The sequence below is a fragment of the Lissotriton vulgaris genome, unplaced genomic scaffold (genome assembly GCF_964263255.1).
Source record: "Lissotriton vulgaris unplaced genomic scaffold, aLisVul1.2 SCAFFOLD_10520, whole genome shotgun sequence".
Taxonomy (NCBI): domain Eukaryota; kingdom Metazoa; phylum Chordata; class Amphibia; order Caudata; family Salamandridae; genus Lissotriton; species Lissotriton vulgaris.
In genome coordinates, this window is record NW_028246469.1 from 5,567 (window position 1) to 23,743 (window position 18,177).

The following is an 18,177-nucleotide window of genomic DNA, read 5'->3' on the forward strand; positions in this document are numbered from 1 at the left end:
GCCTGGAGGCTTGAGGTAGGCCCAAGGCCTTGCAGACCTTTCCCTCTAACTGTAAAGGGGTTAAATAAACTGTGTGTTGTCTGAGATGTGTTGGTTATTCACACATCCAGGCAGGGGTGATACCTAAAATCTTACCCTGCGCGGAGCTCCATAACCCTGGGTAGAAGGTACAACTTCATACCCTTTGAAGGTTAACACCTCCAAATGTCACAAGTATCAGTACAACTGGTGCCTGGATGCTGGAAGTAGGCCCAAGGCCTTGCAGGCCTTTTCCTGTTACTCTAAAGGAGTTAAATACACTTTGCTGAGTATGTAAAGTGCTTTCTTTTCAAACGTGCAGCTAAGGGTAAAATATGGAATCTTACCCGGTGCGGAGCTCCATAACTCTGGGTAGAAGGTACAACTTCATCCCCTTGAAGCTTAACACCTCCAAATGTCACAAGATTCATTAAAACTGCTGCCTGGAGGCTTGAGGTAGGCCCAAGGCCTTGCAGACCTTTCCCTCTAACTGTAAAGGGGTTAAATAAACTGTGTGTTGTCTGAGATGTGTTGGTTATTCACACATCCAGGCAGGGGTGATACCTAAAATCTTACCCTGCGCGGAGCTCCATAACCCTGGGTAGAAGGTACAACTTCATACCCTTTGAAGGTTAACACCTCCAAATGTCACAAGTATCAGTACAACTGGTGCCTGGATGCTGGAAGTAGGCCCAAGGCCTTGCAGGCCTTTTCCTGTTACTCTAAAGGAGTTAAATACACTTTGCTGAGTATGTAAAGTGCTTTCTTTTCAAACGTGCAGCTAAGGGTAAAATCTGGAATCTTACCCGGTGCGGAGCTCCATAACTCTGGGTAGAAGGTACAACTTCATCCCCTTGAAGCTTAACACCTCCAAATGTCACAAGATTCATCAAAACTGGTGCCTGGATGCTGGAAGTAGTCCCAATGCCTTGCAGGACTTTTCCTGTAACTGCAAAGTAGTTAAATACACTTTGCTGAGAATGTGAAGTGCTTTGTTTTCAACCATCCAGCTAGGGGTGGAATCTGGAATCTTACCCTGCGCGGAGCTCCATAACCCTGGGTAGAAGGTACAACATCATCCCCTTGAAGCTTAACACCTCCAAATGTCACAAGATTCATTAGAACTGGTGCCTGGAGGCTGGAGGTAGGCCCAAGGCCTTGCAGACCTTTCCCTGTAACTGTACAGGGGTTAAATACACTTTGTGGTGTCTGAGGTGTGTTGGTTATTCACACATCCAGGCGGGGGTGATACCTGAAATCTTACCCTGCGCGGAGCTCCATAACCCTGGGTAGAAGGTACAACTTCATCCCCTTGAAGCTTAACACCTCCAAATGTCACAAGTATCAGTAAAACTGGTGCCTGGATGCTGGAAGTAGGCCCAAGGCCTTGCAGGCCTTTTCTTGGAACTGCAGAGGAGTTAAATACACTTTGCTGAGTATATGAAGTGCTTTGTTTTCAAACCTCCAGCTAGGGGTGTAATCTGGAATCTAACCCTGCGTGGAGCTCCATAACCCTGGGTAGAATGTACAACTTGATCCCCTTGAAGCTTAACACCTCCCAATGTCACAAGTATCAGTAAAACTGGTTCCTGGATGCTGGAAGTAGGCCCAAGGCCTTGCAGGCCTTTTCCTGGAACTGCAAAGGAGATAAATACACTTTGCTGAGTATGTGAAGTGCTTTATTTTCAAACATCCAGCTAGGGGTGATATCTGGATTCTTACCCTGCGCCGAGCTCCATAACCCTGGGTAGAAGGTACAACTTCATCCCCTTGAAGCTTAACACCTCCAAATGTCACAAGATTCATCAAAACTGGTGCCTGGATGCTGGAAGTAGGCCCAAGGCCTTGCAGGCCTTTTCCTGGAACTGCAGAGGAGTTAAATACACTTTGCAGAGTATATGAAGTGCTTTGTTTTCAAACCTCCAGCTAGGGGTGTAATCTGGAATCTTACCCTGCGCGAAGCTCCATAACCCTGGGTAGAAGGTACAACTTAGTCCCCTTGAAGCTTAACACCTCCAAATGTCACAAGATTCATTAAAACTGCTGCCTGGATGCTGGAAGTAGTCCCAATGCCTTGCAGGACTTTTCCTGTAACTGCAAAGTAATTCAATACACTTTGCTGAGTATGTGAAGTGCTTTGTTTTCAAACATCCAGCTATGGGTGAAATCTGGAATCTTACCCTGCGCGGAGCTCCATAACCCTTGGTAGAAGGTACAACTTCATCCCCTTGAAGCTTAACCCCTCCAAATGTCACAAGATTCATTAAAACTGCTGCCTGGGGGCTAGAGGTAGGCCCAAGGCCTTGCAAACCTTTCCCTGTAACTGTAATTGGGTTAAATACACTGTGTGGTGTCAGTAATGTGTTGGGTGTTCACACATCCAGCTAGGGGTGTCATCTGAAATCTAACCCTGCGCGGAGCTCCATAACCCTCGGTAGAAGGTACAACTTCATCCCCTTGAAGCTTAACACCTCCAAATGTCACAAGATTCATCAAAACTGGTGCCTGGATGCTGGAAGTAGGCCCAAGGCCTTGCAGGCCTTTTCTTGGAACTGCAGAGGAGTTAAATACACTTTGCTGAGTATATGAAGTGCTTTGTTTTCAAACCTCCAGCTAGGGGTGTAATCTGGAATCTAACCCTGCGTGGAGCTCCATAACCCTGGGTAGAATGTACAACTTGATCCCCTTGAAGCTTAACACCTCCCAATGTCACAAGTATCAGTAAAACTGGTTCCTGGATGCTGGAAGTAGGCCCAAGGCCTTGCAGGCCTTTTCCTGGAACTGCAAAGGAGATAAATACACTTTGCTGAGTATGTGAAGTGCTTTGTTTTCAAACATCCAGCTAGGGGTGATATCTGGATTCTTACCCTGCGCCGAGATCCATAACCCTGGGTAGAAGGTACAACTTCATCCCCTTGAAGCTTAACACCTCCAAATGTCACAAGATTCATCAAAACTGGTGCCTGGATGCTGGAAGTAGGCCCAAGGCCTTGCAGGCCTTTTCCTGGAACTGCAGAGGAGTTAAATACACTTTGCAGAGTATATGAAGTGCTTTGTTTTCAAACCTCCAGCTAGGGGTGTAATCTGGAATCTTACCCTGCGCGGAGCTCCATAACCCTGGGTAGAAGGTACAACTTAGTCCCCTTGAAGCTTAACACCTCCAAATGTCACAAGATTCATTAAAACTGCTGCCTGGATGCTGGAAGTAGTCCCAATGCCTTGCAGGACTTTTCCTGTAACTGCAAAGTAGTTAAATACACTTTGCTGAGTATGTGAAGTGCTTTGTTTTCAAACATCCAGCTATGGGTGAAATCTGGAATCTTACCCTGCGCGGAGCTCCATAACCCTGGGTAGAAGGTACAACGTCATCCCCTTGAAGCTTAACACCTCCAAATGTCACAAGATTCATTAGAACTGGTGCCTGGAGGCTGGAGGTAGGCCCAAGGCCTTGCAGACCTTTCCCTGTAACTGTACAGGGGTTAAATACACTTTGTGGTGTCTGAGGTGTGTTGGTTATTCACACATCCAGGCGGGGGTGATACCTGAAATCTTACCCTGCGCGGAGCTCCATAACCCTGGGTAGAAGGTACAACTTCATCCCCTTGAAGCTTAACACCTCCAAATGTCACAAGTATCAGTAAAACTGGTGCCTGGATGCTGGAAGTAGGCCCAAGGCCTTGCAGGCCTTTTCCTGTAACTGCAAAGGAGTTACATACACTTTGCTGAGTATGTCAAGTGCTTTGTTTTCATACCTCCATCTAGGGGTGAAATCTGAAATCTTACCCTGCGAGGAGCTCCATAACCCTGGGTAGAAGGTACAACTTCATCCGCTTGAAGCTTAACACCTCCAAATGTCACAAGTATCAGTAAAACTGGTGCCTGGATGCTGGAAGTAGGCCCAAGGCCTTGCAGGCCTTTTCCTGTAAGTGCAAAGGAGTTACATACACTTTGCTGAGTATGTCAAGTGCTTTGTTTTCATACCTCCATCTAGGGGTGAAATCTGAAATCTTACCCTGCGCGGAGCTCCATAACCCTGGGTAGAAGGTACAACTTCATCCCCTTGAAGCTTAACACCTCCAAATGTCACAAGATTCGCTAAAACGGCTGCCTGGAGGCTGGAGGTAGGCCCAAAGCCTTGCAGACCTTTCCCTGTAACTGTACAGGGGTTAAATACACTTTGTGGTGTCTTAGGTGTGTTGGTTATTCACACATCCAGGCAGGGGTGATACCTGAAATCTTACCCTGCGCGGAGCTCCGTAACCCTGGGTAGAAGGTACAACTTCATCCCCTTGAAGGTTAACGCCTCAAAATGTCACAAGTATCAGTAAAACTGGTGTCTGGATGCTGGAAGTAGGCCCAAGGCCTTGCAGGCCTTTTCCTGGCACTGCAAAGAAGTTAACTACACTTTGCAGAGTATATGAAGTGGTTTGTTTTCAAACCTCCATCTAGGGGTGAAATCTGAAATCTTACCCTGCGCGGAGCTCCATAACCCTGGGTAGAAGGTACAACTTGATCCCCTTGAAGCTTAACACCTCCAAATGTCACAAGATTCACTAAAACTGCTACCTGGAGGCTGGAGGTAGGCCCAAAGCCTTGCAGACCTTTCCCTGTAACTGTTCAGGGGTTAAATACACTCTGTTGTGTATGTGACTAGTTGGGTTTTCACACATCTAGGCAGGGGTGATACCTGCAATCTTACCCTGCGCGGAGCTCCATAACCCTGGGTAGAAGCGACAACTTCATCCCCTTGAAGCTTAACACTTCCAAATGTCACAAGTATCAGTAAAACTGGTGCCTAAATGCTGGAAGTAGGCCCAAGGCCTAGCAGGCCTTTTCCTGTTACAGCAAAGGAGTGACATACATTTTGCTGAGTATGTAAAGTGCTTTCTTTTCAAACGTGCAGCTAGGGGTGAAATCTGGAATCGTACCCCGTGCGGAGTTCCATAAACCTGGGTAGGAGGTACAACTTCATCCCCTTGAAGCTTAACACCTCCAAATGTCACAAGATTCATCAAAACTGGTGCCTGGATGCTGGAAGTAGTCCCAATGCCTTGCAGGACTTTTCCTGTAACTGCAAAGTAGTTAAATACACTTTGCTGAGAATGTGAAGTGCTTTGTTTTCAACCATCCAGCTAGGGGTGGAATCTGGAATCTTACCCTGCGCGGAGCTCCATAACCCTGGGTAGAAGGTACAACGTCATCCCCTTGAAGCTTAACACCTCCAAATGTCACAAGATTCATTAGAACTGGTGCCTGGAGGCTGGAGGTAGGCCCAAGGCCTTGCAGACCTTTCCCTGTAACTGTACAGGGGTTAAATACACTTTGTGGTGTCTGAGGTGTGTTGGTTATTCACACATCCAGGCGGGGGTGATACCTGAAATCTTACCCTGCGCGGAGCTCCATAACCCTGGGTAGAAGGTACAACTTCATCCCCTTGAAGCTTAACACCTCCAAATGTCACAAGTATCAGTAAAACTGGTGCCTGGATGCTGGAAGTAGGCCCAAGGCCTTGCAGGCCTTTTCTTGGAACTGCAGAGGAGTTAAATACACTTTGCTGAGTATATGAAGTGCTTTGTTTTCAAACATCCAGCTAGGGGTGATATCTGGATTCTTACCCTGCGCCGAGCTCCATAACCCTGGGTAGAAGGTACAACTTCATCCCCTTGAAGCTTAACACCTCCAAATGTCACAAGATTCATCAAAACTGGTGCCTGGATGCTGGAAGTAGGCCCAAGGCCTTGCAGGCCTTTTCCTGGAACTGCAGAGGAGTTAAATACACTTTGCAGAGTATATGAAGTGCTTTGTTTTCAAACCTCCAGCTAGGGGTGTAATCTGGAATCTTACCCTGCGCGAAGCTCCATAACCCTGGGTAGAAGGTACAACTTAGTCCCCTTGAAGCTTAACACCTCCAAATGTCACAAGATTCATTAAAACTGCTGCCTGGATGCTGGAAGTAGTCCCAATGCCTTGCAGGACTTTTCCTGTAACTGCAAAGTAATTCAATACACTTTGCTGAGTATGTGAAGTGCTTTGTTTTCAAACATCCAGCTATGGGTGAAATCTGGAATCTTACCCTGTGCGGAGCTCCATAACCCTTGGTAGAAGGTACAACTTCATCCCCTTGAAGCTTAACCCCTCCAAATGTCACAAGATTCATTAAAACTGCTGCCTGGGGGCTAGAGGTAGGCCCAAGGCCTTGCAAACCTTTCCCTGTAACTGTAATTGGGTTAAATACACTGTGTGGTGTCAGTAATGTGTTGGGTGTTCACACATCCAGCTAGGGGTGTCATCTGAAATCTAACCCTGCGCGGAGCTCCATAACCCTCGGTAGAAGGTACAACTTCATCCCCTTGAAGCTTAACACCTCCAAATGTCACAAGATTCATCAAAACTGGTGCCTGGATGCTGGAAGTAGGCCCAAGGCCTTGCAGGCCTTTTCTTGGAACTGCAGAGGAGTTAAATACACTTTGCTGAGTATATGAAGTGCTTTGTTTTCAAACCTCCAGCTAGGGGTGTAATCTGGAATCTAACCCTGCGTGGAGCTCCATAACCCTGGGTAGAATGTACAACTTGATCCCCTTGAAGCTTAACACCTCCCAATGTCACAAGATTCATCAAAACTGGTGCCTGGATGCTGGAAGTAGGCCCAAGGCCTTGCAGGCCTTTTCCTGGAACTGCAGAGGAGTTAAATACACTTTGCAGAGTATATGAAGTGCTTTGTTTTCAAACCTCCAGCTAGGGGTGTAATCTGGAATCTTACCCTGCGCGGAGCTCCATAACCCTGGGTAGAAGGTACAACTTAGTCCCCTTGAAGCTTAACACCTCCAAATGTCACAAGATTCATTAAAACTGCTGCCTGGATGCTGGAAGTAGTCCCAATGCCTTGCAGGACTTTTCCTGTAACTGCAAAGTAGTTAAATACACTTTGCTGAGTATGTGAAGTGCTTTGTTTTCAAACATCCAGCTATGGGTGAAATCTGGAATCTTACCCTGCGCGGAGCTCCATAACCCTGGGTAGAAGGTACAACGTCATCCCCTTGAAGCTTAACACCTCCAAATGTCACAAGATTCATTAGAACTGGTGCCTGGAGGCTGGAGGTAGGCCCAAGGCCTTGCAGACCTTTCCCTGTAACTGTACAGGGGTTAAATACACTTTGTGGTGTCTGAGGTGTGTTGGTTATTCACACATCCAGGCGGGGGTGATACCTGAAATCTTACCCTGCGCGGAGCTCCATAACCCTGGGTAGAAGGTACAACTTCATCCCCTTGAAGCTTAACACCTCCAAATGTCACAAGTATCAGTAAAACTGGTGCCTGGATGCTGGAAGTAGGCCCAAGGCCTTGCAGGCCTTTTCCTGTAACTGCAAAGGAGTTACATACACTTTGCTGAGTATGTCAAGTGCTTTGTTTTCATACCTCCATCTAGGGGTGAAATCTGAAATCTTACCCTGCGAGGAGCTCCATAACCCTGGGTAGAAGGTACAACTTCATCCGCTTGAAGCTTAACACCTCCAAATGTCACAAGTATCAGTAAAACTGGTGCCTGGATGCTGGAAGTAGGCCCAAGGCCTTGCAGGCCTTTTCCTGTAAGTGCAAAGGAGTTACATACACTTTGCTGAGTATGTCAAGTGCTTTGTTTTCATACCTCCATCTAGGGGTGAAATCTGAAATCTTACCCTGCGCGGAGCTCCATAACCCTGGGTAGAAGGTACAACTTCATCCCCTTGAAGCTTAACACCTCCAAATGTCACAAGATTCGCTAAAACGGCTGCCTGGAGGCTGGAGGTAGGCCCAAAGCCTTGCAGACCTTTCCCTGTAACTGTACAGGGGTTAAATACACTTTGTGGTGTCTGAGGTGTGTTGGTTATTCACACATCCAGGCAGGGGTGATACCTGAAATCTTACCCTGCGCGGAGCTCCGTAACCCTGGGTAGAAGGTACAACTTCATCCCCTTGAAGGTTAACACCTCAAAATGTCACAAGTATCAGTAAAACTGGTGTCTGGATGCTGGAAGTAGGCCCAAGGCCTTGCAGGCCTTTTCCTGGCACTGCAAAGAAGTTAACTACACTTTGCAGAGTATATGAAGTGGTTTGTTTTAAAACCTCCATCTAGGGGTGAAATCTGAAATCTTACCCTGCGCGGAGCTCCATAACCCTGGGTAGAAGGTACAACTTGATCCCCTTGAAGCTTAACACCTCCAAATGTCACAAGATTCACTAAAACTGCTACCTGGAGGCTGGAGGTAGGCCCAAAGCCTTGCAGACCTTTCCCTGTAACTGTTCAGGGGTTAAATACACTCTGTTGTGTATGTGACTAGTTGGGTTTTCACACATCTAGGCAGGGGTGATACCTGCAATCTTACCTTGCGCGGAGCTCCATAACCCTGGGTAGAAGCGACAACTTCATCCCCTTGAAGCTTAACACTTCCAAATGTCACAAGTATCAGTAAAACTGGTGCCTAAATGCTGGAAGTAGGCCCAAGGCCTAGCAGGCCTTTTCCTGTTACAGCAAAGGAGTGACATACATTTTGCTGAGTATGTAAAGTGCTTTCTTTTCAAACGTGCAGCTAGGGGTGAAATCTGGAATCGTACCCCGTGCGGAGTTCCATAAACCTGGGTAGGAGGTACAACTTCATCCCCTTGAAGCTTAACACCTCCAAATGTCACAAGTATCAGTAAAACTGGTGCCTGGATGCTGCAAGTAGGCCCAAGGCCTTGCAGGCCTTTTCCTGTTACTGCAAAGGAGTTACATACACTTTGCTGAGTATGTAAAGTGCTTTGTTTTCATACCTCCATCTAGGGGTGACAACTGAAATCTTACCCTGCGCGGAGCTCCATAACCCTGGGTAGAAGGTACAACGTCATCCCCTTGAAGCTTAACACCTCCAAATGTCACAAGATTCATTAGAACTGGTGCCTGGAGGCTGGAGGTAGGCCCAAGGCCTTGCAGACCTTTCCCTGTAACTGTACAGGGGTTAAATACACTTTGTGGTGTCTGAGGTGTGTTGGTTATTCACACATCCAGGCGGGGGTGATACCTGAAATCTTACCCTGCGCGGAGCTCCATAACCCTGGGTAGAAGGTACAACTTCATCCCCTTGAAGCTTAACACCTCCAAATGTCACAAGTATCAGTAAAACTGGTGCCTGGATGCTGGAAGTAGGCCCAAGGCCTTGCAGGCCTTTTCCTGTAACTGCAAAGGAGTTACATACACTTTGCTGAGTATGTCAAGTGCTTTGTTTTCATACCTCCATCTAGGGGTGAAATCTGAAATCTTACCCTGCGAGGAGCTCCATAACCCTGGGTAGAAGGTACAACTTCATCCGCTTGAAGCTTAACACCTCCAAATGTCACAAGTATCAGTAAAACTGGTGCCTGGATGCTGGAAGTAGGCCCAAGGCCTTGCAGGCCTTTTCCTGTAACTGCAAAGGAGTTACATACACTTTGCTGAGTATGTCAAGTGCTTTGTTTTCATACCTCCATCTAGGGGTGAAATCTGAAATCTTACCCTGCGCGGAGCTCCATAACCCTGGGTAGAAGGTACAACTTCATCCCCTTGAAGCTTAACACCTCCAAATGTCACAAGATTCGCTAAAACGGCTGCCTGGAGGCTGGAGGTAGGCCCAAAGCCTTGCAGACCTTTCCCTGTAACTGTACAGGGGTTAAATACACTTTGTGGTGTCTTAGGTGTGTTGGTTATTCACACATCCAGGCAGGGGTGATACCTGAAATCTTACCCTGCGCGGAGCTCCGTAACCCTGGGTAGAAGGTACAACTTCATCCCCTTGAAGGTTAACGCCTCAAAATGTCACAAGTATCAGTAAAACTGGTGTCTGGATGCTGGAAGTAGGCCCAAGGCCTTGCAGGCCTTTTCCTGGCACTGCAAAGAAGTTAACTACACTTTGCAGAGTATATGAAGTGGTTTGTTTTCAAACCTCCATCTAGGGGTGAAATCTGAAATCTTACCCTGCGCGGAGCTCCATAACCCTGGGTAGAAGGTACAACTTGATCCCCTTGAAGCTTAACACCTCCAAATGTCACAAGATTCACTAAAACTGCTACCTGGAGGCTGGAGGTAGGCCCAAAGCCTTGCAGACCTTTCCCTGTAACTGTTCAGGGGTTAAATACACTCTGTTGTGTATGTGACTAGTTGGGTTTTCACACATCTAGGCAGGGGTGATACCTGCAATCTTACCCTGCGCGGAGCTCCATAACCCTGGGTAGAAGCGACAACTTCATCCCCTTGAAGCTTAACACTTCCAAATGTCACAAGTATCAGTAAAACTGGTGCCTGAATGCTGGAAGTAGGCCCAAGGCCTAGCAGGCCTTTCCCTGTTACATCAAAGGAGTGACATACATTTTGCTGAGTATGTAAAGTGCTTTCTTTTCAAACGTGCAGCTAGGGGTGAAATCTGGAATCGTACCCCGTGCGGAGTTCCATAAACCTGGGTAGGAGGTACAACTTCATCCCCTTGAAGCTTAACACCTCCAAATGTCACAAGATTCATCAAAACTGGTGCCTGGAGGCTGGAAGTAGTCCCAATGCCTTGAAGGATTTGAGGGAAGTGTTTTACTTCTCCGCCTCCTCCCAAGGGGAAAACCTGCGATCTCCCCCTGTGCGTAGTTCCATAGCCCTGGGTAGAAGGAGCAACTGTATCCCTTTGAAGATTACCACCTCCAAATGTTACATGTATCAGAAATAAAATGGTGCCTGGAGGTTAGAAATAGGCCAAAGGCTTTGCAGGCCTTTCCTGATAATGCAAAGGGGTGAAATACACTTCATTGGGCATGTGGGAGTCCGAATCAGAGCTCACCAGCCCTGGGTAGGAAAAGTGACTTTGTCCCCTTGAACCTAAAGAGTTAGTATAAAATTAATTTAAAAAAAAAAAATGTTTTTTTCTGCTTACCTCCAGCTAAGGGGGAAAACCGGAAATTTTACCCGGATCGGAGCTCCATAGCCTCGGGTAGAAACAGTGACTTTGTCCCCTTGAACCTAGAGAGTTGGTAAAAAAAAATGTTTATTATATATAGTTATAAAAAAGCAATACAATAAAAATGTGCATATATAGTTTTTTTTGGGGGGGGGGCCGACCTCCAGCTAAGGGGGAAAACCGGAAATGTTACCCGGATCGGAGCTCCATAGCCTCGGGTAGAAACAGTGACTTTGTCCCCTTGAACCTAGAGAGTTAGTAAAAAAAAAAAAAAAATGTTTATTATATATAGTTTAAAAAAAAGCAATACAATAAAAATGTGTATATATAGTTTTTTTTTTTTTTGGGCCGACCTCCAGCTAAGAGGGAAAGCAGGAAATTTTACCCGAATCGGAGCTCCCCAGCCCTGGGTACAAGTAGTGCCATGGTCCCCTTGAACCAAACTGCCCACAAAGGAGGGGGAAAAAAACGGAAACGGGTGCTTAAAGACCCACAGGGGCCCGTAAACGGTCATGATGGTTCGCCAAAAAAATTAGGATCCCACACCCACTTCCTATGGGCCGGCATGGGAACACTACTTTATGGAGTATTAAGCCCCCACGGAGTGGGGGCTTACAGCGCCCGGACGGGAGACAAAGTTGGAGTAAGCGCGGCCGTTCCGCCGCCCGGCCATCTGGTCGCTCGGCACACTGGGCCATCTGGTCACCGCACGATGGTGCGACCAGATGGCCCACTGAGCTGTGCGACCAGATGGCCCACTGAGCTTGGCGACCAGATGGCCGGGCGGCGGAACGGCCGCGCTACCTCCAACTTTGTTCCTCTTCCATGTTAAGCTGTAAGCCCCAAGGGGGCTTAATAGTCGGGAAACGGCAGGCCCATAGGGCCCAGGGCCGGGCTAAACCCACCGTAGGTCCGCGGGCAAGGGCTCCATGATGGCGAGCCCCTGGGCCGGGCTAACCCTGCCTTATCTCCCCAGGATAACGGGCCCCTGGGGCGGGCTAAACACGCCTTGGGTACCCAGTCCAGTGCTCCATGGTGGCGGGGGCTGAACCCGCCTTCCATAGCAGAGTGGCTGCGGAGCGAATCCCCGGGTTCCTCCCTCCTCCCCTCCCGGCCGAGTGTGGGCCTAGCTAGCAGCCCTGCGCTGCGGGAATAATAGTTCATAGACCCAGCTCTCACAAGACATGGTGGTCGGCCCTTAAAAGAGCCTTTGGGTTGTTTTTTCTTTTTTTTTTTCCGTGGGCAAGTCGAGTGTTTAACCGCCGAATCCGTAGAGGGTGCGGCCCTGGCGCTTCAGGGCATAAACCACATCCATGGCGGTGACGGTCTTCCTCTTGGCGTGCTCGGTGTAGGTGACGGCGTCCCGAATCACGTTCTCCAAGAAAACCTTCAGCACTCCGCGGGTCTCCTCGTAGATGAGGCCGGAGATGCGCTTGACTCCGCCACGGCGCGCCAGGCGGCGAATGGCCGGCTTGGTGATGCCCTGGATGTTGTCCCGGAGCACCTTGCGGTGCCTCTTGGCGCCGCCTTTGCCGAGCCCCTTCCCTCCTTTGCCGCGTCCAGACATGTTCTCCTCTCGGTGCTGTGAGCAGAAGTGATAGCTCCAGCCCCGCACCGGCTCGTTATATGGAGGAGAAGCGGACCTGCGCGGGAGCTCCAAGCGCCCGCCCCTGTGAGGCGGGAGAGCCCGAGCCCGGCCGCGGCCCGCCCTCTGCAGGGAGCGGGGGCTGGAGAGGCCGTTGCCGTTTGAAAAAGAGCGGGCTCCCAGCCCGCCTTTGTTATGGCGGGCTGGCTCAGCAGCTGCCGCCAGTGCACAGATCACAGTGAAACACACGCACACGCCTCCCTTCCCGGCCCCCACTTGTGACCGCAGCCCGCCTAACCCTCTCGTTCCGTGCCCCCCTCCCAATATGAACAGAAGCCTCGGACATGTTCCAATGGAGTCCACACCGGCTCCACCCCGCTGTGTGACACCGCCTGCAACCCCGTAAAACCGTCCACGTCTCGCGCCCAAGGCACCTCCCTTCCCGACCCCCACTTGTGACCGCAGCCCGCCTAACCCTCTCGTTCGGTGCCCCCTCCCAATATGAACCGAAGCCTCGGACTTGTTTCAATGGAGCCCACACCGGCACCACCCCGCTGTGTGACACCGCCTGCAATCCCGTAACACTGTCCAAGTCTCGCGCCCAAGGCACCTCTTTTCCCGGCCCCCACTTGTGACCGCGGCCCGCCTAACCCTCTCGTTCCGTGCCCCTCCCAATATGAACAGATGCTTAGGACATGTTTCAATGGAGCCCACACCGGCTCCTCCCCGCTGTGTGTGACTGCCTGCAACCCCGTAACACTGTCCACGTCTCGCGCCCAAGGCACCTCTCTTCCCGGCCCCTACTTGTGACCGCGGCCCGCCTAACCCTCTCTTTCGGCGCCCCCTCCCAATATGAACAGAAGCCTCGGACATGTTTAATGGAGCCCAACACACGTTAAAGGCCTCACCGGCACCACCCCGCTGTGTTTGGCCGCCTGCAATCCCGTAACGGTCCCCATCTCGCGCCCGGTTGTGGCGTCTGCCCCAAAAAGATGCCAAATAAATATAGGATTTTTATTAGAAAAACATTATGGATATCGGACTCGAAGCTGGGCTTTGGGGACGGGGGCAACATTTATATGCAGGGCCGAGGGCTTGGACTGTGTCCCACCTATGAAGCGACGGCGCGGGCGCTGCCGCATCTATGAAGCCGCCAGAGTAACACCTCGGCACGGATACGCTCTTTGATGGAGTCTGTGGATGGCCCTGAAAAGAGCCTTTGTGTTTAGGGTGTGTTTCCACGGGGGTCTGCGGGCCTTTACTTGCTTGCTTTGCCCTGTGCCTTGTGGCTCTCGGTTTTCTTGGGCAGCAGCACGGCCTGGATGTTGGGCAGGACTCCTCCCTGGGCGATGGTGACTCGGCCCAGCAGCTTGTTCAGCTCCTCGTCGTTGCGGATGGCCAGCTGGAGGTGTCTGGGGATGATGCGGGTCTTCTTGTTGTCCCGGGCGGCGTTGCCAGCCAGCTCCAGGATCTCGGCGGTCAGGTACTCCAGCACTGCAGCCAGGTAGACGGGGGCACCAGCGCCCACCCTCTCGGCGTAGCTTCCCTTCCGGAGCAGCCTGTGCACACGGCCCACGGGGAACTGGAGCCCGGCCCTGGAAGAGCGTGTCTTGGCCTTGGCGCGGGCCTTTCCTCCTTGCTTTCCGCGTCCAGACATGGCGATCGATCTAGGGGCTCAGTCACACAACAGCGAGAATGATACTGCTCTTCCTGCTGGACTCCGGTGATATAAAGACTTCGGGAGCGTCTGATTGGTTGACAGCTAGTCGCTGATAGTACTTCTCATTGGAGGGAGGCGAGCTTCTGTTTAGCCAATCAGAGTCCCAGAACCGCATCACACTAGGAAGTGGGGGCCCGGCCTACGCCTGCCAATGAGAAGGGAGAGCCTGCCAATGAGAGGCTGCTTTGCACGCCCAGGCTATAAATACAAGTGCCGGGCGCTTAGACTTTATTTCTCTCGGCTCCACAGCACGCGGTGAAAGATACTCGACCATGCCTGAACCAGCCAAGTCCGCGCCGGCTCCCAAGAAGGGCTCCAAGAAAGCGCTCTCCAAGCCGCCTAAGAAGGACGGGAAGAAGCGCAAGAGGAGCAGGAAGGAAAGCTATGCCATCTACATTTACAAAGTGATGAAGCAGGTGCACCCGGACACCGGCATCTCCTCCAAGGCCATGGGCATCATGAACTCCTTCGTGAACGACATCTTTGAGCGCATCGCTTCAGAGTCTTCCAAACTGGCCCTCTACAACTCGCGGCGCACCATCACCTCACGGGAGATCCAGACCGCAGTCCGCCTTCTGCTGCCCGGAGAGCTGGCCAAGCACGCCGTGTCGGAGGGCACCAAGGCCGTCACCAAGTACACCAGCGCCAAGTAAGGCTTCCAGGCGCACCTCAACGAACACAACGGCTCTTTTAAGGGCCAACCACTTCCTCCCCTAAGAGCTAATGTAACTCTGGTATGACAGAAGAATATGTGTTTTTAATAGGGGTAATGTTGAGCGCAGAAAGCGCCGCTCTCCCGGGGTTTGCTGCACACCGAGGGACGCTGGAGCAGGCAGCCCGTTTTGCCCCTTTCAATAAACATGTCTATATGAATGAGCCCTCTTTGGGACCAAGTGCCACCCATGCACTGTAATGTAACGATGTTAAATAAACCTGCTGGCAATTCACACAGCTACTCCCGGGCAATTTGCTTTCCATGTTATGGGCGAGCAGCTTTAATGTGTGCTTGTTTAATTAACGTTGTGTTTGAATTTCCAGACCCAGGGGAACGGCTACACATGAACCCCATGTACCGGGAGCACAGATGCCTCATAGCGCTGGCTGGTGACCAGCGGATCCCTGCCTCCATTAAATGACGGGCACATTGACGAGGTGTTTTGTGCACTGTGAAGACGGAAGGCACTGGTCACCCCCAGAGCCTGTATAAGTTGCCCAGTACTCGTGGTACTCTCAGAACCCGATGTACCGGGAGCACAGATGCCCAAAAGCGGTGGCTTGTGACCCGCGGATCCCTACCACAACCCTCTACCCAAACAACGCTTCAAATGAAGGGCACGTGGAAGAGGTGTTTGTGCACTGTGGACACAGAGTGCTCTGGTTTCCCCAGAAGCGGTATAAGTTGCCCGGTGCTCGTGGTATTGACAGCCCCTCCTCCCTAACCTGTAGACCATGGCAGATAAGAGAAGCTCAAAGGTGACAGGGTGGTGGCCCTTAAAAGAGCCGTTGTGGTGGTTGTTCGGGTCGGTCTGTCCCCTTAGGCCCTCTCGCCTCGGATGCGGCGGGCCAGCTGGATGTCCTTGGGCATGATGGTCACCCTCTTGGCGTGGATGGCGCACAGGTTGGTGTCCTCGAAGAGCCCGACCAGGTAGGCCTCGCTGGCCTCCTGCAGGGCCATGACGGCGGAGCTCTGGAAGCGCAGGTCGGTCTTGAAGTCCTGGGCGATCTCCCTCACCAAGCGCTGGAAGGGCAGCTTGCGGATGAGGAGCTCGGTGGACTTCTGGTAGCGGCGGATCTCGCGGAGAGCCACGGTGCCGGGCCGGTAGCGGTGAGGCTTCTTGACTCCCCCGGTGGCAGGCGCGCTCTTGCGGGCTGCCTTGGTGGCCAGCTGCTTGCGGGGCGCTTTGCCGCCGGTGGACTTGCGGGCTGTCTGCTTGGTGCGGGCCATGGCGGGAGCGGTCTCTCTCAGCGACGAGCGAGGAAGAATGGCGTCTACTGGGGAAAGAGCTCTATTTATGCCCTCACAGACGGAGGGCTGCTCTGGTTGGCTGAAGAGACCGCCCCACGTTCGAAAATAGCCCGCGGAGTGCAACGATTGGTTACTGAACGGGAGGCTGCAGCCTAGCTGTCCAATGAGCTGTGGATAAAAGAGAAGCCTCCGGTTGGATGACGTGAGTTGGAGCCGGAGCCCGCGCCTCGGCCAGCCTTTGTCTCCGTGTCCGTCCATCCACCTGTAGTCACGCCGACGACTCGACCCCGGTCCCCCGGGAGAGGAGCCCGAGATGTCATAAGCACACTGCCCTTATCACCCTGGAACACTCCCCCCGTTACCTGCGCTCGAGTCTGCCCGGGGACAGTGAAAGCACCAACACACACACACACGTTTATAATAAACCCCGGTCTTATGACTCCCAGACCCCCTTCTTACCCGCCCCTGCTCACCCTGGAACACTCCCCCGTTACCTACTGCTCGATTGAAAGGGCACAATCGTCTGCTTTATGCAGACACTATTTCGAGTCTGCCCGGGTACAGTGAAAGCACCGAGACACACACGTTATTGCACATGTATTATAAACGGAGGTCTTATAACTCCCAGACCCCCTTATTGTCTATGTTATACCGATTTCAATCCACGCAGCACCGAAAGACCCGTTTATATGGCCAAGATCACACGCGGCACTCGCGCGTGGAAAGGTGCGCTATGGATGCATTGTGCGGTTTATTTTTGAGAAGTGGGGCATTGGGTGGGTGCAAAGGTGGGGATGAACACGCTCTCTGCTAGACAGGGTGGTGGCCCTTAAAAGAGCCGTTGTGTTTGCAGTGTCTCGGTGCAAGCCCTTACTTCTTCTTGGGCGCTGCCTTTTTGGGCTTCGCTGCTTTGGGCTTGGCTGCCTTGGGTTTGACTACCTTGGCAGGGCTTTTCTTGGCTACTTTGGGCTTCGCCGCCTTGGCTTTCGCTGGGCTCTTGGCAGCCTTCTTGGCGGGGGCAGCCTTGGGCTTCTTGGGGCTCTTGGCTGCCGCTGGCTTCTTGACCTTCTTCGGGCTCTTCTTGACCCCCGCGGGAGCCTTTTTGGCCTTCTTGGCTGCAGGGGCTGCTTTCTTGGCCGCTGGCTTCTTGGTCTTGGAGGCTGACTTCTTGGCCGCCTTCTTACCTTCCAGCTGCTTCTTATTCACCTTGAAGGATCCGGAGGCCCCGGTGCCCTTCAGCTGGGCTAGGGCCCCTTTGCTGACCAGGCTCTTGAGGGAGACCTTGACGCGGCTCTTGTTCTTGTCCGCATCGTAGCCGGCGGCGGTCAGCGCCTTCTTCAAGGCCACCAGGGAGACTCCCTTCCTCTCGGCCGAGGCGGTCACGCACTTCAGGATCAGATCGGACACGCTGGGACCGGAAGGCTTCTTGGCCTTGGAGGCCCCCGCTGCTTTCTTCTGCTTCTTCTTGGGGGCGACCTCAGCGGGAGGAGCCGCGGCGGCTGGAGCGGTTTCTGCCATTGCTATGCAAGTCTCGACGCTGACGCTGTCACAGAACAGAAATGTACCTCCCCGGCCCGAGCCCCGTGCATATATAGGGAGGAGCCAGCCCCTGATTGGTCCCGAGGAGAGAGGGCTGTGCGAGGCGCGCTCGGCTCTCTGCTCCGAGCTGACTTTTGTGTTTCCTACCATCGGAGTTTCAAAGTTTTAAAACACAATCCGTTAAACACACGCTCCCATGCACACATGAAAGGAAGCCCAGCTTCAGCCCCTTCCCGTGCCCGCCCCCGTTTCAGCCGACCCCGTCCTCAGAGGCTTGCAATCCGCCGTGAATCTCTGCCCTCCCCCGGTGGCTGACGCCTCCGTGACCGGAATCCCGGGCTCCGGGACCCTTTTCCCCGGTCCACCCTCGCGCTCTGAGGCCGGGAGCGGCGGCCCGCGGGCGGGAGGGGCCTCCTGC

The 18,177-nt window shown here is 51.7% G+C and overlaps 5 protein-coding genes across 5 annotated transcripts; 1 reads left to right on the forward strand and 4 right to left on the reverse strand.

The window, feature by feature from the left end:
• Positions 1–12,139: 12,139 nt before the first annotated feature.
• On the reverse strand, positions 12,140–12,556 carry LOC147665942 (histone H4). The gene has a single exon (XM_086949386.1). It carries the CDS (start codon positions 12,514–12,516, stop codon positions 12,205–12,207), a length of 312 nt encoding a protein of 103 aa, XP_086805512.1. The 5' UTR covers positions 12,517–12,556; the 3' UTR covers positions 12,140–12,204.
• Positions 12,557–13,734: 1,178 nt separating this feature from the next.
• LOC147665943 (histone H2A type 2-C-like) lies at positions 13,735–14,239 on the reverse strand. The gene has a single exon (XM_086949387.1). It carries the CDS (start codon positions 14,189–14,191, stop codon positions 13,793–13,795), a length of 399 nt encoding a protein of 132 aa, XP_086805513.1. The 5' UTR covers positions 14,192–14,239; the 3' UTR covers positions 13,735–13,792.
• A 199-nt stretch (positions 14,240–14,438) lies between these two features.
• LOC147665944 (histone H2B 1.2-like) lies at positions 14,439–14,956 on the forward strand. Its single transcript, XM_086949388.1, has one exon. The coding sequence runs from the start codon at positions 14,527–14,529 to the stop codon at positions 14,905–14,907; it is 381 nt and encodes a 126-aa protein (XP_086805514.1). The 5' UTR covers positions 14,439–14,526; the 3' UTR covers positions 14,908–14,956.
• Positions 14,957–15,737: 781 nt separating this feature from the next.
• On the reverse strand, positions 15,738–16,240 carry LOC147665945 (histone H3). The gene has a single exon (XM_086949390.1). The coding sequence runs from the start codon at positions 16,197–16,199 to the stop codon at positions 15,789–15,791; it is 411 nt and encodes a 136-aa protein (XP_086805516.1). The 5' UTR covers positions 16,200–16,240; the 3' UTR covers positions 15,738–15,788.
• Positions 16,241–17,040: 800 nt separating this feature from the next.
• Positions 17,041–17,763, reverse strand: LOC147665946 (histone H1.01-like). Its single transcript, XM_086949391.1, has one exon. It carries the CDS (start codon positions 17,736–17,738, stop codon positions 17,091–17,093), a length of 648 nt encoding a protein of 215 aa, XP_086805517.1. The 5' UTR covers positions 17,739–17,763; the 3' UTR covers positions 17,041–17,090.
• Between the last annotated feature and the right edge of the window lie 414 nt (positions 17,764–18,177).

What these genes read in the sequence shown, in the direction of transcription:
- LOC147665944 (XM_086949388.1), top strand. Translation starts at nt 14,527, where the DNA reads ATGCCTGAACCAGCCAAGTCCGCGCCGGCTCCCAAGAAGGGCTCCAAG.
- LOC147665943 (XM_086949387.1), bottom strand. Translation starts at nt 14,191, where the DNA reads ATGTCTGGACGCGGAAAGCAAGGAGGAAAGGCCCGCGCCAAGGCCAAG.
- LOC147665945 (XM_086949390.1), bottom strand. Translation starts at nt 16,199, where the DNA reads ATGGCCCGCACCAAGCAGACAGCCCGCAAGTCCACCGGCGGCAAAGCG.
- LOC147665942 (XM_086949386.1), bottom strand. Translation starts at nt 12,516, where the DNA reads ATGTCTGGACGCGGCAAAGGAGGGAAGGGGCTCGGCAAAGGCGGCGCC.
- LOC147665946 (XM_086949391.1), bottom strand. Translation starts at nt 17,738, where the DNA reads ATGGCAGAAACCGCTCCAGCCGCCGCGGCTCCTCCCGCTGAGGTCGCC.